At 39.0% G+C, this 23145-nt stretch overlaps 1 protein-coding gene across 1 annotated transcript in view; it reads left to right on the forward strand.

Moving 5' to 3' along the window:
- MTRR (5-methyltetrahydrofolate-homocysteine methyltransferase reductase) overlaps positions 1 to 23145 on the forward strand; it is a 780817-nt gene that overhangs the window by 306605 nt on the left and 451067 nt on the right. Inside the window, exon 7 of the mRNA XM_044064883.1 lies at positions 18753 to 18875. Within this exon, the coding sequence (XP_043920818.1) occupies positions 18753 to 18875 (123 nt within the window). The remainder of the gene's footprint in view (positions 1 to 18752; positions 18876 to 23145) is intronic.

The raw sequence follows: 23145 nt of genomic DNA on the forward strand, positions 1-23145 counted from the left end.
TGGTATTGCGACTTGTAAATTCCTTACTTTTACTGATTTTTTTACATGAACCACAATGGCCACATGGGAATGTACCCACTAATACATCCCCTGACATAGTCAATTGTTGGTGTATCGCTCCCCCACTTTCTATATGTTTGAAATGTGAAAAGAGAGAGCCAAGAGTTCTGCCTCTCCTGTAGGAGAAATGGCATTGTTGATCCAATATGGTTCTCAAATATTCATTGGCCATGAGAATATTCCAATGTCTATTGATGATACCCTTGATAGCGTTGGAATTTCTGCCAAAGGTGGTGACAAACCGAATGATATTCGTAGAGCAATCCCTGATATGAGATTGATATTGTAGCAAAGTATTTCTCTCCATGTTATTAGTCCAATTCCAGGCATTAAGAATGTCTTGATGTCTGTAACCCTATTGGCAAACCTATGATAAAGATCCAAGCCATCCCTATCAAAATCACCCTGTGTCGAGCTTAGGCGTTTGATACGCATAAATTGGGACTTAGGGATGTTGCGGATGGTGTGGCCTGGGTGCATGCTAGAAGCATGCAACAAAGTGTTGTATTGAGGGTATTTGCGATAAGATCTCGTATTCAACGTATGGTCTGTGTTTCTGGTAACGGTAACATCCAAAAAATTAATGCTTTGAAGATCGTGTGTTACCGTAAACTCAATTCCCCATACGTTTTGATTTAGATATTCAGTGAATTCCTGTAAATACCTGACATCTGCCCGCCACACCATCCAGCAATCATCCAAGTACCTGCGCCAAATATCTATTTCCACCAGATAGATATTGTGTAGTGGATCATAGATCATGCATTCCTCAAAGAATGCCATGAATAAATCGGCATAAATGGGAGCAAAAGATGCTCCCATCGCCATACCCTGCAACTGCCAATAGCATTGCCCTTGAAAATAAAAGACATTCTTATTGAGGACATGTTCCGTCATACAGATAAGCAGTGTATTGAACCCAGGGGAGTATAAGGCAGCCCTATCTAACCAATATTGTAGGGCCTGTAGGCCAGCCCAGTGTGGAATGCTAGTATATAGGGCCTTAACATCCAGTGAGCACATGAGCCACCCAGGTTCAAGTTGACAATCCTGTATGATCTGTAGAAATTGGGTTGTATCCTGCAATCTAGCCCTGACAAAACACAACAGTGGTTTAAGATATTGAGTAAAAGGCAGATAAAGGTTCCGTCAAGGACCCAATTCCTGATACAGTCGGTCTGCCCGGAGGATTTGTAATGGACTTATGTATTTTTGGAAGTAAATATAAGATTTGTTTCTGTGGATCCTTGACAGTTAACTGAAAAACACAATTTTTGGTTATGATGCCCTCCTCAAGGGCAAGATTAAGAAAAGTGTCTATTTCCTGTTTAAAGTGAGTGGTAGGATCATAGGCCATATGCATATAGCATCTTTTATCAGACAGTTGAGATTGGCCCTCATTCAAATATGAACTCATATCCATCACAACCACGGCTCCCCCCTTATCTGCTGGAAGGATGGCAATATTTTGATTCTTCCTTAGCTCATTGAGAGCAGTGGTTTCCTGTGTGGAAAGATTAGATCTCATTATGTCATATTCCATATGTTCAAAGTGTAGGTCCCTAAGGACCGCTTGCATAAAAACAGAAACATGTTTGTGCATAGGTGGTTGAAAATCAGACTTAATAAATCTAAACTCATCAGTTCTTTGAGAGTCTCTATCTGCAAAAAACAATTTCAAATTCAGGTTACGACAGAAGCTCATAACATCAGTGACAGTGCTATATTCATTGCAAAAAAACCCAGGGATAAAACCTAAACCTTTATTCAGAAGTTGTAAATGCTGTACAGACAATGTTTCTTTAGACAAATTCAAAACATTTTGATTGACCCCCTGATTTAGGTTAGAAAATTCTGGATCAATCCCTCGAGGGAATTGGGCATGTTTGCCACTTTTGTGTTTGCGTCCACCCCTACTCCTGGGATCATGTCTAAAGGGATTGCTCTATTGGATTTTTTTCTATGTGGTGAATCCTTGTTACTGGAACTATCATAATCGGTACATGAAGAATCCTCCCCTGATGTGCTGGCACTGGTTTGATCCCTGTTTTTCAAAATGGACCATGGTCTTTTTTTGTTAAAATTGTTACTGGGAACATTGGATGTAGAACCAGAGCTGGTACCCATAAATCTCACTGTTCTCTGGGAGTCAAAAGGACGCCCCCTTTGGTAGTCCATATAATCTCTATTAAACTTTTTTATTTTTCTATCTTTAGTAATTTTATCATGGTTTGTGAGTTCCTGTGATAATCTGTTAATAGAGTCTTGAAATGTAGATTGAGACTCAAATCTTTTGCAATCTAAACACATAGTTTTGACTTCCTGGAGATTAGTATCAATCATACGTTCATAATATTGGGCCAATATGTTGACAAAAAGCATGGACCCTTTCTGTAAGGCTTCACGCCACTCATTAGATAATCTGTCTTCTTGTCTGCCGACCAATGGTTGTAGCCGAATTCTGAGACCCCTAGGGGCTATGTTTTTATGAAGATATGCCCGGAACAAACGTAAGTGCCATATGTTTGATCTTAGGTTTTTAAGACCCTTGGAAAGGGAATTAAATGCCAATTCACAATTCATGGCTGATTGTTCCCCTGATTCATTGGAATTGCTGCCTGGCGAGGCATGTATACCAAATACCCCAATGTCCTCCCGATCGGCACACAATCCAGTTAAGATACTGTCTAGGTCCATGCTAGATATATGATATAAGCCAAAAGACAGAGACCACAAGCCAAGATAAAACACTGTAATAAAGAATAAATGTTCAATAATAATATGTAGTGATAATGGGTATCAGCCCCTGTATCACATCAAGATTCCCTACTGTGTATCAAAAAATTATTATAAAAAAGGGAAAAAATACAGAGCCAGCACCGCAAGAAAAGATGTCATATGTTAAAACAGAAAACAGAAATCTGTATATGTAGTATGTTCAACTTGGAATTTAGAGTTGATGACCTCTTATGATATAGGTCTATCATACAAACATCAGGAACATTGCAAGTGTATAGATAGACCCAATAAATGGCCAAAGTCAATATGATGTTAGAGAACAATCGACACCAAAACACTAAGTGACCCAAATAAATTATTAGGCCTGCAACTGCACCACAATTATACTTGCTAAAACTGTCAGAGCCCAGGGTAAGAACTGATAAGGTATATCCAAGACTGATGTGTTTATGTAAGTAACATACAATGGTAATATTGCCTATAATAACAAATAGACCAGATGTACGCCGATACTATAATACCTAAATGGTAAAATGTATTGTACTTATATTTGTGAAAACAGTATTAAAAAATATGTATTCAAAACAATAATGGTAATGGTTTAAAATAGTATACATGGCCCCCAAAAAACATGCTACAAATCATAATATATGTATATGCACAGAGAAATATTATTTGTGACCAACACAATAGAGAGATGACATAGTATGGGGAAAAATAATCTTGCACAAGAAAGGTGTTCCCGATAGTGGTGGGCAGTTCTTGACATAAGAGATGCCAAAAGTTGTTAAATATACATCCTTACAAATGTAAAATAACATGTACATATGAGTAAAGTTGGAAAAACATATATTGAAAAGTATTAATAATCCCAAACAAGCTGTATCATCCCACCAACAGCTTCGTATCTTGTTTGCCAAAAAAAGCTCTACACAATCTGATGTACCAACTGATCGCCAGCTTTCCGTAGTTGTAAACAAAACGATCAATATAAACCAAAAGTCACTAGTGTCACAAACATACAAATCTGGCTCTTTGTGCTAGTCCGAAATCCACCACCGTGTAATGTTCCTCAAGTTACATTAAGCATGGACATTCATAGTTCCCCGACCAGTTGTTATATGAAAATGGCGAGAGTTCGACTGAAGCACCCAGTTATTTAAACAGACGATTGAAATTGCCAAGCAGTCCGATGTAACCACTTTGTTCTATAAAACACAGCACCAACCCCGCTTTATCGAAGATCAAACAGTTTATGACCCTTTGTACTTATCCAAAATATACATTTTCTAATGTGTCATATAGGATCCGATGACGGACAGCCAAAGGTATATCCACATATCTGCTTCGATCACAGCTGAAGGAATTATATTGGAACATTGGACTAAGCATGGATTTTCGAATTCGGCTACATCATCAATTGCTAACCACATGTTTTTTGTTGGAACACTCATTGCACTTTTTTTCATGCTTTAGATGTGATGCTCTTTATGGTTATGACAGCATGCATGATATATGTTCTCAGTATAACTACACTACAACTTATATTATTTACATTTATGTTATATAATTCTATGTGTGGGGGTTAGTTCATAACATATTTTCTATTTTTTATTTTCTTAATTTTCAATGATGTATCTATTTTTATGTTATATTTGCTACATATTGTCAAGTTATGATTGAATTTACTATCATGCATAACTTCAGTTTATATTTTGGGTTCTTTCTCTTTAAATATATACTGGTTGCATTTTCCATCTGTCTCACAGGTGGGGTGTGTCTATAAATGGATTGCATTTTTGGTGAATTGTTCATACACTGAAGAAGGCATTGGTTGCCGAAACCTGTCTGTCTAATAAAGGGTTATTATTTAGCCATCTATATGTATTTGACCTAATTATTTTCTTTTTACTACTTCTGGATCGCACATTGCTGGCCTTTTGTTGTTTACTTAATTTTAAATAAGATCATTGAGGTTTGTCAGATATACGAGATTACAGAAAAGCACACACGTATGCTTGCAAATGAGAATAGCTGTGGAAGATACAGTGCCAAAGATCATGTAGATAGTATGCAGCACGTGGTTAAAAGAAACATGCCCAAGCACATGGCAGCTACTGCAGGTCGTGTAACAGTCCCTGGGAAACCCTGAGTCTTTCCAGCAAATTCCAGAACATGCTCAGTGAAGCATAAGGGTGAGTCAGCAAAGATGAAACATTTGCCCCCACCCAGCTTCATAGTCAACTGTTGTAATTGTGGTGGTAATATGAACACGAAAGAGAAAAGTGCTTAGCTTTTGGTCAGCACTGTCATTCTTGCAAGAAGTGAAATAATTTCAAAAGGTTTTGTAAATCAAATAAGGCACATTCTTTTATTAAAAGAGGGCATTTCAAGAGGCAAATTGATCAATTAGAAAGCTGCTACCCTGTGTTTTATGTTGATGGTGTGTCTGTGGTTGATGAAACAGTCAATGCAATAGATTTGTGGGCAAAGAATAAGATCTTTTGTACTGTTTGGATTAATGGGAGTCCTGTGAGCCAGTTGGCAGTAGCTGAAAATAGGGTATCCCTTTCTAAAGGGTATAGGGGTATTATTTTGACAGTTGAGTACATTTTAAATTGCTAGATGGGTGGGGGGAGGGCAGCAAAATGAGGTTTGAGTACCGAATATAAATTTCTGGCTACACCCCTGAGCCAATATCTACTTTGAGTTCTAAAGTACAATTTTATGTCAGCAGAAACATTTCCTAGAGTAAAAGCTACAGACCAACTTGATTTAACAAAGTGTGTGAAGCTTGTTGCTTATGGTGATGAAGAGATTCAAACCGAAGGCTCGGTAGTGCTTTCATGTTACTGTGCTAGGAACTGCTATGACTTGCAATTTTTTGTAGTCGAGAGATACATGCAGTCATTATAAGGCCTCATAGTTGAAATTGGGACTGCTTTTATTTAATACAGAAGTCCAGCATGTAAGCCTGAATGACAACAGCTCAATTTTCACCCAAACTGTTTCTTCTGAGTATACTGATATTTTTGCAGATAAACTAGGCAAACTAACAGTTGTGTACTCTATGAAGTCAGATCCAGAGGTCAGCCCAGTTGTCAGTCCAGCACAGAAAGTTCCAGTAGCTATGCAGAACAGAGTCAAAACTGAGCTAGACAGAATGGTGCAGCTAGGAGTAATTTGTCCAGTAGAAGAACCTACTGAATGGATATCCTCCATGATAGTAGCTTATATGAAAAGCTCAGATGATATCCGAATATGTATTGATCCGAGAGATTTGGACAAAGCATTAAAAAGGCCTCATCATTCAATGTGCACAGTCACAAATATTGCTGCCCTCATGCCAAATCATTGTTAACCACATTCGGTTCACAATTTGGAAGATGCAGGTTTCTGAGAATGCCATTTGGAATAACTTCTGCCAGTGAAGTCTTTCAACGTGTGATGGAGCAAATTTTTTCTGGCTATCCATGTGCTGTTGTAGTAGATATTCTAGTAGGAGGCAATGATGAAGTCAAACATGACAGAAACCTCAAGAAAGTTCTGTAAAGAGCACGTGAAGTGAATCTTAAGCTGAATACTCAGAAATGCAAATTCTGGCTATGAGAAGTAACTTATGTTTGTCACTTGTTTACCAGTTCAGGCCAGATCCTCAGATCCTTCTAAGCAAACAGCAATTCTCGAAATGCCAGCTCCAGAAAATGCCCAAGCTCTATAACGTTTTCTTGGCATGGTCTACTATCTAGGCAAGTTCATTCTGTATTTCACTCAACTGTCAGCACCGCTAAGAGAGCTGACATGCAAATATGTAATTTGGTCATGGTCAGAACAGCACCAAAAAGTATTTGATGTTCTGAAACAGAAAATTGCTAACCCACCAACTCTCAGCTACTATGATTTTCACAAACCAGTTACTCTTTCCTGCAGTGCTTCTAAGTTTGGTCTAGGTGCAGTCATTCTTTAAGAGGGTAGACCAGTACCCTATGGATTGAGAGCTCTTACCCAAACCGAGATGCAATATGCCCAGATTGAGAAAGAACTTTTGGCGGTTGTGTTTGCATGTTTGAAGTCCCATGATTATATTTATGGTCAGCCTATCCAGAGCGAAACCGAACAGCAACCTCTAGTCACTGTTTTGAGAAAGCCTATATACACAGCTCCTGCCAGATTACAGTGCATGATTCTCAAATTACAGAAGTACAATTTCAGTGTTGTTTACATAAAAGGCAGACTTCTTTCTCTTGGCTGATAATGTATCCAGATCGCCCAGAAAAACCACAGAGCAGCATAACAATCAGCAAATTGATTTTGAGGTCATAGAAGTGAGAAATTTTTCTTCCACACGTCTTGATGAACTCAGAACTCAAACAGCTTCAGATCCAATTCTCCAGAAGCTAAACCTCTTAATCAGTCGAGGATGGTCTTCAAAGCGAACTTGTTTACCAGTAGAAGTGCAACCATATTTTCATACAGAGATGAGATTTTGTCAGAAAATGGTGTCATCATGAAAGGTCCTAAATTGATTGCTCCAAAATCCTTGCAACAAGAGTACATGAAGATCTTGCATCGTGGCCACCAAGGAACTGATTCTTCCAAAAGAAGGGGGAAAGGTCTGTTATTTTGGCCTTCTATGTCAAGAGATATTGAGAAAGTACTTTCATGTTGTTCATTCCGTAATAGTACAAAACTGCGTCAACAGAAAGAACCACTTTAGTTAAGACAGATTTCTGAACTACCTTGATCAACAGTAGCCACAGATATCTTTGAGTGGAATGGTCAACATTACTTGGTTGTATATAAGCTTTTCTAGCAGCTTAATTTGTCCAAACCTATTGGACTTCAAATACCATGACTGGAATGGATTCCATTCCTAAGTCAAAGTATGATTAAAGTTTGTGAAATTTGTATTGTTTCAGTCTGATGTTAGCCAGAAGTGCTCTTTGTATCATCCACAATGTGCCAAAATTGACACTTTCTGCAGTTCATATGTAGTTACATGTACTGATAGCATATCTAAATAATAATAGTATTAATAAAAAACAATGGCGGTGCCCTCTGTGGCAGCAGCTGCTTTGGATCCCTACAGAAAAGTGCACTGTTTGTCTTGTTTTTCAACAGAAACAACAGGAAAAACAGATTTAAGGGCAAGAAATGAAGGTGTGATTACAATGCTGAGAATCTTCTGGAAATCTGATCTCATACATCACTGTGCTGCATGCTTGATGAACTCCTAGCAGAGAGGCCTGTAAACTCAAACACACTCCAGGAACTCTTGCAGCCTGGAATCTTACTGGATCATGGTAAAAACTTCAGAAACCTGCCAAATTTGTCTAAACAGTTGACAGTTGGACATGGGAAGCATATTAAAAGGAAAAGATGTGAAAGATCAAGAAAGAGAGGCTCTAGAGCAGAAATTAAGGCCAGACTGATAAGAAATCCACACCGGCTGCACTTCCTTCCATGCTGCTGGCAAATGTATGCTCATAGAGAGCAAGATGGACTACTTAAGGATGGATCTTACCACACAGTCTAAGGTGAGAAGTAGTTGTTTACTTGTGTTCACTGAAACTTGGCTGAACTACAGTATAAATGATAATACAATTTATGTGGAGGGGATGTCATTATTTTGTGCTGACAAAAATCAGTCTCTCTGTGGTAAATCTCGTGGTGGGTGTGTTTGGGGGTGTATATCAACAACAGCTGGTGTACAAACTGTGAAATAAATGCCTGTCACTGCTCAGAGAACATTGAGTTCATGTCACTAAAGTGCAGACCATTCTACTTGCTTAGAGACCTAGGGAATTCAATGAAGTGTACATCTGTTTACATCCAGCCTAGTGCTAATACCAGTGTGGCATTGAACATTCTGTATCTGTCAATAAATGACCTCCAGAATAAGAACCCTGAATTTGCCCATATAATTGCAGGTGATTTCAATCAAGCTGACTTGAAATCTGTATTACCCCATTACCATCAACATGTGAACTTTGCAACAAGAGGGGAGAACATTTTGGATAAGGTGTACACTAATGTAAAACTGGCCTACAAAGCAGTTCCTTATCCATGTCTGGGCAACTCAGACCATCTGGCCATCATGCTGCTTTCTGCATACATACCACTGCTGAAAAGGGGCAAACCTACAACCAAGCAAGTAAGGATATGGCCTGAGGGAACAGTCTTGGCACTACAGGACTGCTTTGAATGTACAAACTGGTTGATGTTTATAGGGGCAGCTGTAAAGAACCACCATATTGACCTGGAGGAGTATATGGAATCTGTAATGACCTAGATTTCAAAATGTGTTGATGATGTAACAGTCATCAAATGTATCATCATGCGTGCTAATTAGAAACCCTGGCTATCTGGTGAAGTATATGCGCTCCTAAAGGCACGAAATACTGCATATAAATCAAAAGACAAGGATGGCCTAAGAGAGGCCAGAGCAAATCTAAGTAGAGTTATGAAGGAGGCCCTATGGACGTAAAACTCGGGGACATTTCTCTGACCAAAGGGACTCCAGACATCTCTGGCAAGGCATACAAGCCATAACCGACTACAGGCCTGCATTCTCCCCATGTGATGACAACACAGAATTTCTGAACAAACTAAACACGACTTCAGCAGATTTGATATGGGCAACAATACTGTGCCAAATAAGCTCCCTGTCGAACAGGGTGAGGAGGAGCTATGTCTAAGAACATCTGATGTTCTGAGGACCCTGAGGCGAGTAAACCCAAGAAAAGCAGCTGATCCTGATAATATTATGGGAAGGGTTCTAGGAGACTGTGTTACCCATCTGTCTACTGTACTAATAGATATATTCAACACATCCCTGCAACTAGCCATTATACCCAGTTGCTTCAAAAGTACGACAATAATTTCCCTACCCAAGAATCCCAACCGACAAGCCTAAATGATTACCGTCCAGTTCCGCTTACATCAACAGTAATGAAGTGTTCTGAGCAGTTGATCAAGAACCATTTCTCTTCAAGCCTACCTGAAACACTGGATACATTACAGTTTGTTTATAGATCTAACTGCTGCATGGCTGATTCAATAGCTATAACACTTCATGAATCCTTGGCACATCTAGAGAACAAGAATTGCTATGTCAGAATGCTGTTCATCAATTTTAGTTCTGCCTTTAACACTGTCATCCCCCAGAATCTGTTATCAAAGCTGATCCAGCTGGGCATCAGCACCCCCCTACATAACTGAATACTGGACTTTCTCATCAACAGAACTCAAAAGGTATGTGTGGGAAATAACAGTTCAATCAGTATTACACTGAGCACGGATGTCCCTCAAGGCTGCGTCCCTGAGTCCTCTGCTGTTCACCTTGTTGATGTGCGACTGCATGGCCAGGCATGAATTCAACAAAATTATCAAGTTCGCAGATGATATCATGGTCTTAGATCTCGTCAGAAATGGCGAACAGACAGCCTACAGGGATAAAGTGGGGCATCTGATAGGCTGATGCGACAGCAAAAATCTAGCCTTAAATGTAAGCAAGACCAAAGAATTAATAGTGGACTTCAGGAGGATTTGGGAGATGCATCAACCTCTGGAACTTAAGGGGGTGGCAGTGGAAAGAGTAAAAAACACCAAGTTCCTGGGGGTGCACATCTCAGATGACCTATCCTGGTTGACTCATATTAGCCACACAGTGAGGAAGGCACAACAATGTCTGCACTTCCTACAAAAACTGAGGTAGGCAAACCTATCTCAGTTCATCCTCAAAGCTTTTTATAGGGGGACCATATAGAGTATTCTCTCAAATAACATCATAGTTTGGTATGGTAATTGCAAAGCATCTGATTGCAAGGCTGTCCTGAGGGTAGTGAGAACAGCGGAAAAAGTAATTGGCTCCTCGCTCCCATCCATGGATGATCTGCAGGAGACTCGGTGTGTGGGAAGGGCTAGGAAGATAATTGATGATCCCACTCACTCTGTCCACGGCATGTACTTTTGCCTTTCCTCGGACAGGCGGTATTGCAGCTTACATCGCAAAACATCTAGACTGAACAGGAGCTTCTTCCCTCTAGCTATAAGGCTGCTGAACCTGAATGCCAGGTATGACAGTGAATAATTAGATCAATATGCTACTTACTGTGAAGCATCATCTGCAGTAATCACTCTGGCAAATTGCTTCATTAACTGGTAGTTAGCCTGATTTCTTATGCTGCCACTTCCAGAATGTGCAATAGTCAGGAGTGAGTCACCACTCCATACATGTGCAATATGAACATCAAAATATATCATACTATAACTAATGAAGTGCAATATCTAAGCAATCAGAATGTGAAGTCATAGTCATTTGCAATACCTACTAGTTTAATATTGTCTAATGTCTTACTTTCCAATTGTGGAAATTTATTGTGTTATTATTTTAAGTATTACTGTATGTGCATTAGTCTCAGCTGTCACTCAAACTATGTGTTCATTGTTATGTCTTGCACTGGGACCAAAGCAGCATAATTTCTCTCCGCTTGCACTACAGTGTACATCTGATCGACAATAAAGTTTACTTTGACTTTGAGTATATACGACTGTAAATTCTTTGAGACCCATTGCTTCTACTAGTGTTGGAATTGTCTGGCTATCTGTTCCACATTTCCCTTATTTATGCCTATAAATTCTGGTGTTTTATGACTTTTGTTTCTCTGTACACAAGACCTTATAATCACTGGGTGTACCAGTTTCAAAGATCTATGCTACTTCTATCTTCTTTTCATGGACTACTATATCTGGTTTTCTTATATCTGATTTTAACTGTTGGCAATAGGTGATCCCATGTGATATAAACTTCATCATTTTCTATTATGCTTTGTGGCACATTTCCAATGCTTCTCAGCTACTTCAGTATTATAATGTTTGCACAATCCACAGTGCAACAGTCTTGCCATATTATGCCTTTCCACAGTGCAACAGTCTTGCCACCTTATTATGCCTTTCAGTATACAGGCCCTCTGCCATTAGTGTATAACACCCAGCAACAATATGTGCAACTGTTTCCAGTTCTGTTTTACATTAGCTGCATTTGTCTGTTTCTCTGACATGTTCAGTGGACTTCGTAAACCAGTGTGTTTGTAGTCCACTGTCCTGGGCCGCCAATATTAACCTTTTGTTGTGTGGTTTAAATTCTCCTCTCCTTAACCATTCCTATGTCAGATGCTAATCAACATGAGGTTGTTCCAGGAGTTTTCTGTACTTGCAACTATATGCTTTTTCTACATTTGTTGTCTTCTCCTGTGATCATTCACCTTATATTCTTTCTTTTGGTTTTGGCACATTCAGTTGTTGCCTGATTTTTTATCTACTTCTGGCTTGATTTCTATTAGACTTATTCTCTTCATGTTTTAAAACCTTCACTATGTTTGGTTCTTGTGAGGTCAGCAGGTATATATATGCAGCCCACGATTGCAGATCTATGCATGTAATCAATGTAGAGGAGGCCCATACGTCCTTCAGAACGGGGGATATATCATCTTGGCATGCACTGAATTTTATAAGTCATTTAATGAGCATGAAGCATCCTTCTTGTTTTCCTCTCCAACCTATTCATCACCCTTTGCGGCCAGTCAGTCACTCCAAAACTGTCATTTAGGACAGGAAAAGCAAATTGGTGTATAGCTTGGACTTTGTTCCTAGATGTTAGTGCTGTTTTCATTATTAATTTAAGTCTTCTGAAATATTCATTACTAAGTTTTATTCATACTTGTTCGTGTTTTATTGTTGATTCTTCATTAATTCCCAAATATTTATACACTCCCTTCTGCTCAAGTTTCTTTATATCACATTCTTGTCCCAGATTGATATTTTCTTGGTGCTGCAGCTTTCCTGCTTTAAAGGTTGCTTTTGCACATTTGTCAAGACTAAATGGCATTCTTATATCATCTGAGAAAATTTGACCACTTGTAGTTGTGCTTTCAGTTCATCTGACAAGCTATACAGTTTTAAATCATCCACAAAAAGAAGAGAAGTTTTTACACTTTGTTGTTTTCTGGAAGCCAAATTGTAGCCATGACCTAATCTGTTAAGTGGACAGCTTAATGGGTTAAGGGCAAGACAAAAGAGCATCAGTGAATGAGTCACCCTGAAATATCCCCCTTTGAATATTTATCCCTGGGATAATAATTTATCCTTTGTCGTGGCTTAGCAAGTTTTGAAACTGTTTCATGGATCTGTTATGTAATCGATCAGTGTAGGGTGTATCTTACAGATTTGTAAACACTCTTTTATCCATGAATGTAGGATGCTGTTATATGCTTTTTTATAGCCTGTCCATTCCATACTTAGATTCTTCCCCTTTTTTACAATTCTCCATTATGACTTTATTTAGCAACATGTGTGGTGCCTGCCACTGCTACCAGTATGTGTTGTCCCCATACTGGGCAGTAATCAAGGACCCTGAATCCTCACCACTGACACTGGAGAGTGACGTGCACTTGGAATACAAATTAAAGTATTTCCAGATGCAGATCATTTTCCTTAAGAGCACACTAGGAACACACTCAGCCAGGGTTTGGATATATCTATATCTGTCTCCCTCCAGATCCCCAATAAGGCACCCCACTGGTATAGCTGTAGAATTAGGTCCTCAGATGAGTGTCCAAGCCAAGACCTCCAGTACCCTGTCTGTAAACTCAGTGCTTCGTGTCCCTGCTCTAGTTGCTCACACACACACACACACACACACACACACACACACACACACACACACACACACACACACTTCATACACATAAGCCTGGGAAAAGTTGGCACAGATGTACTTGCTGTGCCCCCTTCTGCCCAGAGTATAAAGTAGTTATCACTGCCACAAGACACTTCAAAATCCGCTACTCAAAGGCCCTTAACAAAGGGTGTCGGATTATATTGTGTAATATTAATACAAATGGTAGTAGTTCACCAAGATGGCTAGGCCTTCTGGAGTGGCCCACACAGTGTGACACATAAATGTAAGTACTCTCAAAGGTTAGATACTCTGTAGAAGAACCAGCCACGAAAAAAGTTTTACATATATTTAATAATAAATAATAAAAGAATGTGAAAAATACTGAATATATGTTCACAGTAAACCACATAATTCATATCACAGGAAATATTGAAAAGAACATTGAATGACAGACTCAGAGAAATAAAGAAAAACAATATCTATACAAAGTTTCACTATATTCCTGAATGAATCTAAGAGAATTTTACTGTAAGGCAAGATGAAGTACGTGAGCAGTCTTTGTAGTCAGACTCCCAAATAGAATACTGTATATTCTGAGATTACTCCCTGTAAAATATAATATCCAAGATGTTGCAGTATGACCTTGTTTGGTTACCTGACTTCAGGTTCCCACAATATCTCCTTTTGAAGTTTGAGCCAGGACTTTAACAGACTGCTGCAATACACATGTAGAGCTTTTATGGCAATGCCTATGAGCCAAAAAACATTCACAACACTTCCTCCCTTCTTTACAAAAGCTAACAGATAATGGCTGCTCCCAGCCCTGCTGTCTCTGGGCCTGCTCAGCACTGTGCAGTGACGTTCACTGATTTAACATCTCATTTACATTTCCTTTATTTTTCTTAAAGTAAGCCAGCTGGTTAACCATTGCTATACCAGTGTCCTCTTTTAAAACATATACATTTAATTCAGATACCATAATACATGTACATTTCTCTTCATTTCAGCAGGGTGCACAGTTGATACATTTTAACACAATTAACACAAGCAAAGCTCACAAACATATTTTCAGCACAAGTATCTGTACATATCGGCTTTATATACAAATGACATATACTTATTTATAAAATTCCAACGAGCTGTGCTAGCACAAGTCATACATCCACTGCCCTGCCCCTCTCCTATTGTTGCACCATGACTGAGTTTTCATTTAAATGACTATAGTCTCTGTTGGTATGAATTCCAGTGTATAGTTTATACATTGTTGGAAGGCAAGTTATCGGTAAATAGTTTTTAGGATAGCTTCCAGGTTCAATCTGAAGGAGGGGTATCTCTTTTTCTGATGTTAACCAGGTTGGCATCTTTTTGGGGCGCACATATAAATAGTTCTTACTCATGGCTAAATTTTCATGTAAAGATGTTAATACTTTTAGCCAGAAGACGTTGGGTACTGCATCCGTGCCTGAAGTTTTCTGTTTAGGAGCTTTTCTTAATTTTGTTTCTCTGGGTGTTCATCCCATTTCATATCATGTACATTTGAACTTTTTATTCTTTCTTGTACTTCTATCCATTCAGCATCTTTGTTATGTTCTGCAGGATCTTCATAGATATTTCTTCAAAATGTCTGTTTCTTCTTTTTTTTGTGGTGTTTCTATTCCTTTTGCCTTGTTTCCCAATTACCTGACTGTGGGGATTGAGTAAAAGAGAAGGAACTAGATGGAGTTTAGAACAAGTGAGTTGGGCAAGTATGGCTTTGGTGCTGTTGTTTATTAAAAGTTATAATGGTATTAGTCCCAGTACAGATCCATACAAGGACTCCGGAGGAGAAAATCACATGAGAGGAGAGTTGATTAAGACTTATTATGGTAAAGGAGTGGTTAGAGAGGAAAGTTGAGAACTAATTAAAAATATTAGTCCCAAAGCATGTTTTTTCTTTTTTTTAATAATTTTTGCAAGAGGAGGTGGTGGTTTGCCCTTTTTAGATCAGTAAATATTTCTGCACAAAGACACCCTTCCGTGTAAAGGCTCTGTTTCTATTGCATCACTTTATGCCATGCCCACTTGGTCCTTAGCACACAACTTCACCGAGCATTATTGTCTCACTCGCAGCTTTAGAAGTCGGACCACTTTTGGCAAGTCATTCCTTGAGGACTGTTCTATTTCATCTTTGGCTCTAGGAGATCATCAAGCTGTCCCAAAATGTAGGGCTTGTCAAGGAAGATCCTTGTGGTTTGTCATAACAGATATATCCATTCTGTATCTGTTGATCTGTTAACTGTTCCTCTGTGATGCATCAGAAATACCCTTCTACCATCTCGTTGTGCATGAGTAGTCCTACTGTCAGCTCCTAGAGTTACGTGCTAGGCAGATAGCTGTGTATATTTTATATAACTTGTTTTAATAACGAAGTGCCAAATGTGTGTTATTTCTTGGTTTATGGGGGTGCTTGATAGAGGCTGAACAGGTGGGCTTAGGGGATGATTTTGATTATATAGCCACACTTGACATCACAACAAGCATCAGTAGAGTATGTGGATGCCCTGAGCTTAGTATTTTGATGGGGAAAAATGTCCAAGTCTAGGTGAACCAATGTGATCAAAATGCGTCTGTTAGATTGGTTTGGCCAAGTGCCATTTATATGCACACTTGTTCAAAACGTATATTGCACTTCAGAGGAGATATTATTCCTTAGAAAAATCTTGTTTGAAGCTGTGCTGTACGAGTTGACTGAAATCAATGGTCAGGATTTATAGCACTGCTGACATCTTTCTTAAAATTCTGTCATGTTAAGCACCCCCCCAAATCTATAGTATCTTAGTGGAGCATTTGACACTGTAGACCAGTGAATATTAGAATTGCTGCTGTTTCTTTGGACAGCTGGTAATGTGGTGTTGGGAGTAGAAGTGTTACGTTCTTGCAGTCATTTGTTTTCAAAGGGCAGATCTTTTTTGCATGTTTTATTTTTGTGTTTTGTGTGTGTGTATACATATATATGCATGTACTTCTGTGTGTGGATATATATATATATATATATATGGGTTCATGTTAGAACGTCGACAACTTACTATATCGACAAGTAGCCCTGCACCACGAAATCAACGAAACCTCGAAGCATTGACATTTCAAATAACCGACACCTACGTCATCGACACGACTTCACCGACAATCCACTTCACCAACATCGCGTAATACAGGTAACGGGTATTAACATGTGTTGAGTAGGGGATGTATTTCTAATGTCAGACTAAGTGACATATGTTTATAAATACATCCCCTACCTCACATATGTTAATACCCATTACCTGTAATACGCGATGTTGTTGTAGCGCGTTGTCAGTGAAGCGGATGTCGGTTATTTGAAATGTCGATGCTTCGAGGTTTCGTTGATTTCGTGGTGCAGGGCTACTTGTCGATATAGTAAGTTGTCGACGTTCTAACATGAACCCATATATATATATATATATATATATATATATATATATATATATATATATATATATATGGGTCTACTGTTTTTAGTCGAATTATATTTGGTTGAAAATAATTTCAGGCATCCCACTTCAACGAAAATGCATTTCACTGAAAACCCATTTGGTCAAAAATGGAATATAGCCCCTGCCCCACTGCAGTGCGACCCTGGAGTGAAAATATAAAGTAGTGGGGGTGTGGGGGCATATATATGGGTTCAGGCGCTTAGGCAGTGAGACATTTCCCTGTGGTACATTTGGTTGAGGGCACATGGCTGAAGTGACACTCAGCTGTACAGAAATGTACTGTTGTGAATTCACTGTGAGCAAAGAGAAGAATATGGCACCATGCCCACAACTTCAATAACCGAATGCGTTGGGGGAATATAATGTCCATATATCAAGACAACATGAGACAGTAGGCAATATGGCAGGCATCAGCAGTAGGCTGACCAGTGGGCATGTCAGTGGCAGTAAAACTGCAGTGAACAATGGGCAGTGCCTTCATAATTGGTGTGTGTGAACAGATACCCTCTTCAGATTCTCTAGGGAACATTACCTAAAATGCATACTGAAGCATAAATGTGACTACAGTAGCATGCAGGATTGCCCACATGCTGTATCACATTTCTGCCTGTTGTAGTTACATAAGCATGTACTGTACACTGAGCACAACACTCTTTACTACTTCTGCACTTGTGCACTTGGGTATTAAAGTGTGGACACGGCAGTGTGTCCTTCACCCACAGGGAATTTCAAACAGACATATTTCTCTGCAGCTGAATGTCACTTCAGCCATGTATCCCCAAGCAAATGTACCGCAGCGAAATGTCTCTCTGCCTAGGAGGCTGAACTCTTCTTTCACACACACGTTTGCATCCTTGTACTTAAACATGGTGCTAATTGCTACTTGCTGTCATAGACAGTGGGTGGACATCATGAAGTACCACTGTCAGTCCTCTTTCACTAATCTGAAGATAGCATGGTAGAGCTTGTTTTTGAATCGCTTCACCAAGATATTTTGATCTCAGACTAAGACTCTTGGGGAGAGCACTTATTTACATGAGCTATGCCCCCAGACTGCCATGTTTGCATGTGGTGTTCTCCAGTAGACCTCTGATGTACTGTTTGCTGGAGGCTTCTTATCACTGTGGCACTAAAGTGGTCTTTCAATCACTTCTATGCAGCTGAATAAGCAGTCCTACTAGAAATAGGGTCTCACAATGTACTGTGTATTTCTGCATACCTCTCACTATGTGATAGGGCTAGGAATATTTAGAAGATTGTACGCTTCCACATGTTTTTTCCTGTGGTCTCCTCTGAAAAACTGCTCTCTGGGCCCAGGCTGACTAACCCCTTTACCAAATTTAAAAATAAAATAAAAATAAATGTTCCACTGTTTACTATCTCGGAATAGATGAAGAAGAACAGAAGGTTCTTGAGTCATAAGTAAAACTGTCTGAACAGGCATTTATGCTTACCATATCCCCTCTCTTATTAGGTACAAGACTAGGAGACTAAGGGATAGTCTGAAAAAACGTTTTAAAAATTTTAAGTGTCTGCTATTTAAGTATTTTAAGCTCTGTTAATTTATTACTTTGTGCGTTTGTAAATTTGTAATTTTTTTTGTAATTCTAATTTTATGCTGTTTGAATATTAATTTTAGAATTGTAATATATAACAATACAAACATTTTAAAAGTGGTTTAAATAAATGTATTTGATTTATAGATTCATTAATCATTTGCATTCTTTGAAATGGCTGATCCATAAACTATTGTCAATTAAAATTATCTTCTTTTTTAGGAGAGTGAACTGCATCCTGTAACGTCTGATAATGCTGTTTTTCAAGTGCCTGTGACAAAAGCACGGGAGATTACCAGAGCTGATGCTGTGAAAACTGCCTTACTGCTAGAATTAGACATTTCGGTATGCTTTGACAGTCCACATTAATAACATTACGTGATGAATTTGCTCCTGTGAGTTGAAATGCTGTTACCCAGAAGTTGTCTTTTTGGTTCATAGTGTTAGACATACAGTCCAGGAGACTATTAAGGAGTTTAGCCCAAAATTCCCTATTGCCCCAGAGCACTGTCCAGTTAAGTGACTTGCTCAGATTCAAAAGTAGGCAAATGAAGGTAGAAAAATTTTAACTCTACAGCCATGACAGAGGAAGCAGCTTGTTAATTTACATTGACCAGTTTTGAACCCAAAATGTTGTTGGCAAACAACACCATGTGCTACAGCTACTCTTGTTGAGCTAACTACATTCAGTCAAGGTTTTCATAATGACTCGTTGATACATAACTCATTGAAGCTATAACTTGTTGCATCAGTGAATTTTTCATGGTTTGTTGTCTCCAAAATTAAAAACATCTGCCATGGGTGTTGTGAGGGCTCTTGGTTGCACAACATAGAGAAAAGGGGAGAAAACAGACCATGAAAATCTCATCAGTGTGATGAATTGTGGCTTTGATGGGTTCTTCTGCACTGGGCAATAAGTTTTGTCCTTTTTTATATATACATTTTAACACATAACACTCTGCTGATGTCATTGAGGCAGTTCAAGCCTCCTTTACTACAGTTCTGTCCCTTACTTACTTTAAGGGTCTCCAAGGGACATCTTTACTATGAATGCTCAAACTGAGATCCTCTTATGCCTTCTGGCTTCATACTAGCCATTATCTTCATGGTGCCTTTTGCATGCTTGCAGACATGGCTGTGGTTCTGTACAATGATGTATTAGTGTTTACACAATAGCCATTCACTCACAAATCTTTTCGTGGTGACAGAATGGCTGCATTGTTGGTTGTATTAGGAACATGTTGTAGTGCTTCCATGTTCTAGGAAAATTGTACCAGTAGAGTGGGCTGCATGTAAGCCAGCCAGAGCTCTGAGGAGTGCTTGCTGGAGCTCCGAGTAGTGCCTTTTACCATCAAAGACTGCAGAATACAGTTTAGGCCAAAGTTGCTTCTGCTATAGTTGAATAAAAGCAGTCAGTGGTGGGGTATGTAAACAAGCAGAGTGGTACGTGTTTGTACCACTGTTTGGATAGGTGGTGCATATCTGACAGAGGCAATAAAGAAAGTATTACCATTACAGTTATTTACATCCTGGGAGAAATTATACTGGTAGATTCCCTGAGCTGCAACTCTAGTCCTTACTTGGAGCTGAGGTGCCCTATTTGTTTATACTTTCAAGAGTTTTGCACCCTCGAGACTGACCTATTTACCACTTGAGGAAATGCAGTCCTCTGTCTGCTGTGTTTATTTCAGCACAGGAAGGATAAGTTGATTGCTGATGCATTTTTTTTGTTTCATGGCAGAAAATTCCTGTACATCTGTACATCGTTTCCATTTCCTGTGATTCCACATTTAGTCACAAAATTCAAAAAAGTGAGACAGTGATAATCATTGCTTACCCCTATAGTTAAATATGACATGTTTCATGCTGTCAGAGCCTTGGCAGTACAGAAAACTGTCCAGTACAGGTCAAAGAAGTCTTCTTAATTCAGGCAACATCCAAATATGTCTCACTGTGTGACTTCTGGGTTAGATTTGTGCTAAAACTAGACCTTCCTAAAATATCTTTGAGGTGATTGAATGTGCCAAGATGTCTTTCACTCGTCAGACTTTTTTTTGCTAGGTGTTTGATGGTTATCAAATGCCACTTCATTTTGTTTACCTGTGAGATCTGCTGACTTAACATACAAAAATAATTTGTGTCTCAGTTATTCCATGGTCAGGGTATGTATGTATCTGCACTCTTTCTGCCTATGATAATGTTATGGAAGACAGCTCAATTGACCAGCATAAGCTGGTTAAGTATTTTTCTAGCTTTGATCACCTTTGAAGAATCCTGATCCCTTTTGCAACTTGAATTTTATGACCTGTAGAGTTGCCCTTCCTCTGTATAAGCCTGATGGTTCAGTGACTACGAAGTTCATCTCTTGGAAAACACCTTTCTTAGTGGCTGTGATTACATTGCTCTTTTAGTTGACCTAGTAATCTCCCTTCCTCCATCTCTGCCTTCCCTTTTAATCCATCGTCCACCTGTCTCATGCTGTTTTAAATTTCTTTGTAGATTGCCTCTCCACTACTTATTCTGGTAGACCATCCCATTCCATAGGTCCACAACTCCCTGTGTAAAAAAAAGTGCTTTTGGAGTTCCAGGAAGTAGTCAGTCTGTACATTCTGCTGCTGTGCGCTTTCCTGCCTTCTCTGTCCTTCCCACTGAGAATGACTACTTTACATCTCCTAGATATGATTTTTTTTACCAAAATCACTGCCTAACTGTTCCTTCTGAGAAGTACTGTAGTTTCTTTAGCCTTTGGTGATGCTCCTTCCCCTCCATCCCAAGGCTCTTTATGGCAGCTTTACTTTGAATTTTTTCCAGCAACCCGATGTCCTTTTTATACAGCTTCCACAGCAGTTCTCAAGAGTCTGAATAAGGCCCGATGGAGTGAAGACGTCATCTCTGCTCACAGGATCTTAGAGTTATAGGCCCTTATTCATTGGGAACTATATTTGGTCTTTCACAAACATCAAGTCCCTTGGGATTAGTTCACATCATCCAGAGAGTGATGGAAGAATTGTCCTTACACTAGTCTGTTAATTTCCATGTGTTCATTATAGTGACAGATGCCAGTGGAGAAAGCTGGTCTTTCCCAAAATCTGCTATTTTAGAAACCTTTTAGACTTTTTATATTTTGGTATATTGCCTAATAATAAATTAGTTCTTTGCAAGACTCCATTAAGAGACAACTTCTCAACCTGCCAAACAGTTGTAATGGAACAGTGGATTCTCCAGAAATAACTGTTCGGAATGTACCTTGCCCTAATTTGGTTTCTGTGTAGCAGACTTCATTCATTCATTTTATTTTATTTATTGCTTGCTTGCATCTGAGAGATCAGCACTCCTTTACCCTTCCTTCCTGCTGTCACCTTAAGCACATACCTTGTACTGTCGAATACACACGTTTGGGATCTTCATTTGATATTCTACAAGTGGCATGCATTTGAAGAGGTAATACCTGTAGGTGACATACTGCAAAGAAACTTCTGTTGCTTTCCTTACAGAATTATAATTATAATTTCTTCATGACTTTACTCTCCTTAGTACCTCATATTTAATTTTGAACTCACATCTGTTCTTCAGACCCTTCCTATTCCTTTAGACAGCTTCTGTCTGTATATGTCAGCTTTTTCACATACCCTTTCCTCCACCTTATCTTACCGTATCACTTTCCTCCCCTGCCTAATCACTGTGCTTCCTTCTCTCCACTGTGTAACAGTTAAGTTCTCTGACATTTACACTGTCTCTTCACCTTTAACCATTCTATTCCATTTCTGGGCTTTTTCATTGGCAGATATACCTATCAGATACATATCCACCCATTTTGATTTTGAGCATTGGGAGAAGGCTCATTAAGTATAAGATCTTTAGTAAGCAGAACCTTTTTATTAGGTTTCCTGTCCTGATAAGAGTCATACCATTTACAGTACATACGCAAATACAGTGTGATGTATGAGGATGCTACCATTTCTTTGTATGCCTCCTTCATCCTTATTCCAAATGTCTAGGCTTATAGACTCTTTTATGGTGTAGCCTTCAGTATTCTATTCTTTGTCTCACTCTTAACATTTTCTATCCTAACATATATTCTCCTTCTTTTGTACAAGAATGAATACTGTGTGAATCTCCAAACTTTTCTATCACCCCTTTCAGCCTCTACTTTAAAGTTTCCGCTTTCAGCATGTATCCAGTTAACATAACCATTTCCCATCCCTTCCTTTTAAACCCCTAAGCTTTATCCTTACTGTTTTATTTGATATCCAGCAAGGGCTGCTTATAGGAAAAGGTATCCTGCTTTCTCAACTTGAGTATGATCTCCCCTTGTTTGCATCTATCTCTGTCAAAACCTCTGCCACCTTTCAGGCATTCTACAATAAAATATGTTGCTTCAATTTTAACTCGGCATGAAATGAACACCACTGCCTTACACTTTCAAAGGCTAAGTAGCTCCCAGAACAAGCCAGGTCAACTCTTCTTGGTTCCTTACTCTTCAAAATACTCAAATTAGCAACCTAGCCCTCTCAATTGTTGTTGAATGAGTTAGTAAAAATAAATAAATAAATAAACAGAGAAAGTAGTGGTCTAAAAACTTCATTGATGAGCTCAATCACAATAATTTCCAAAA

This window comes from Protopterus annectens, chromosome 3.part0, assembly GCF_019279795.1.
Source record: "Protopterus annectens isolate FY-2018-M chromosome 3.part0, PAN1.0, whole genome shotgun sequence".
NCBI classification, from domain to species: domain Eukaryota; kingdom Metazoa; phylum Chordata; order Ceratodontiformes; family Protopteridae; genus Protopterus; species Protopterus annectens.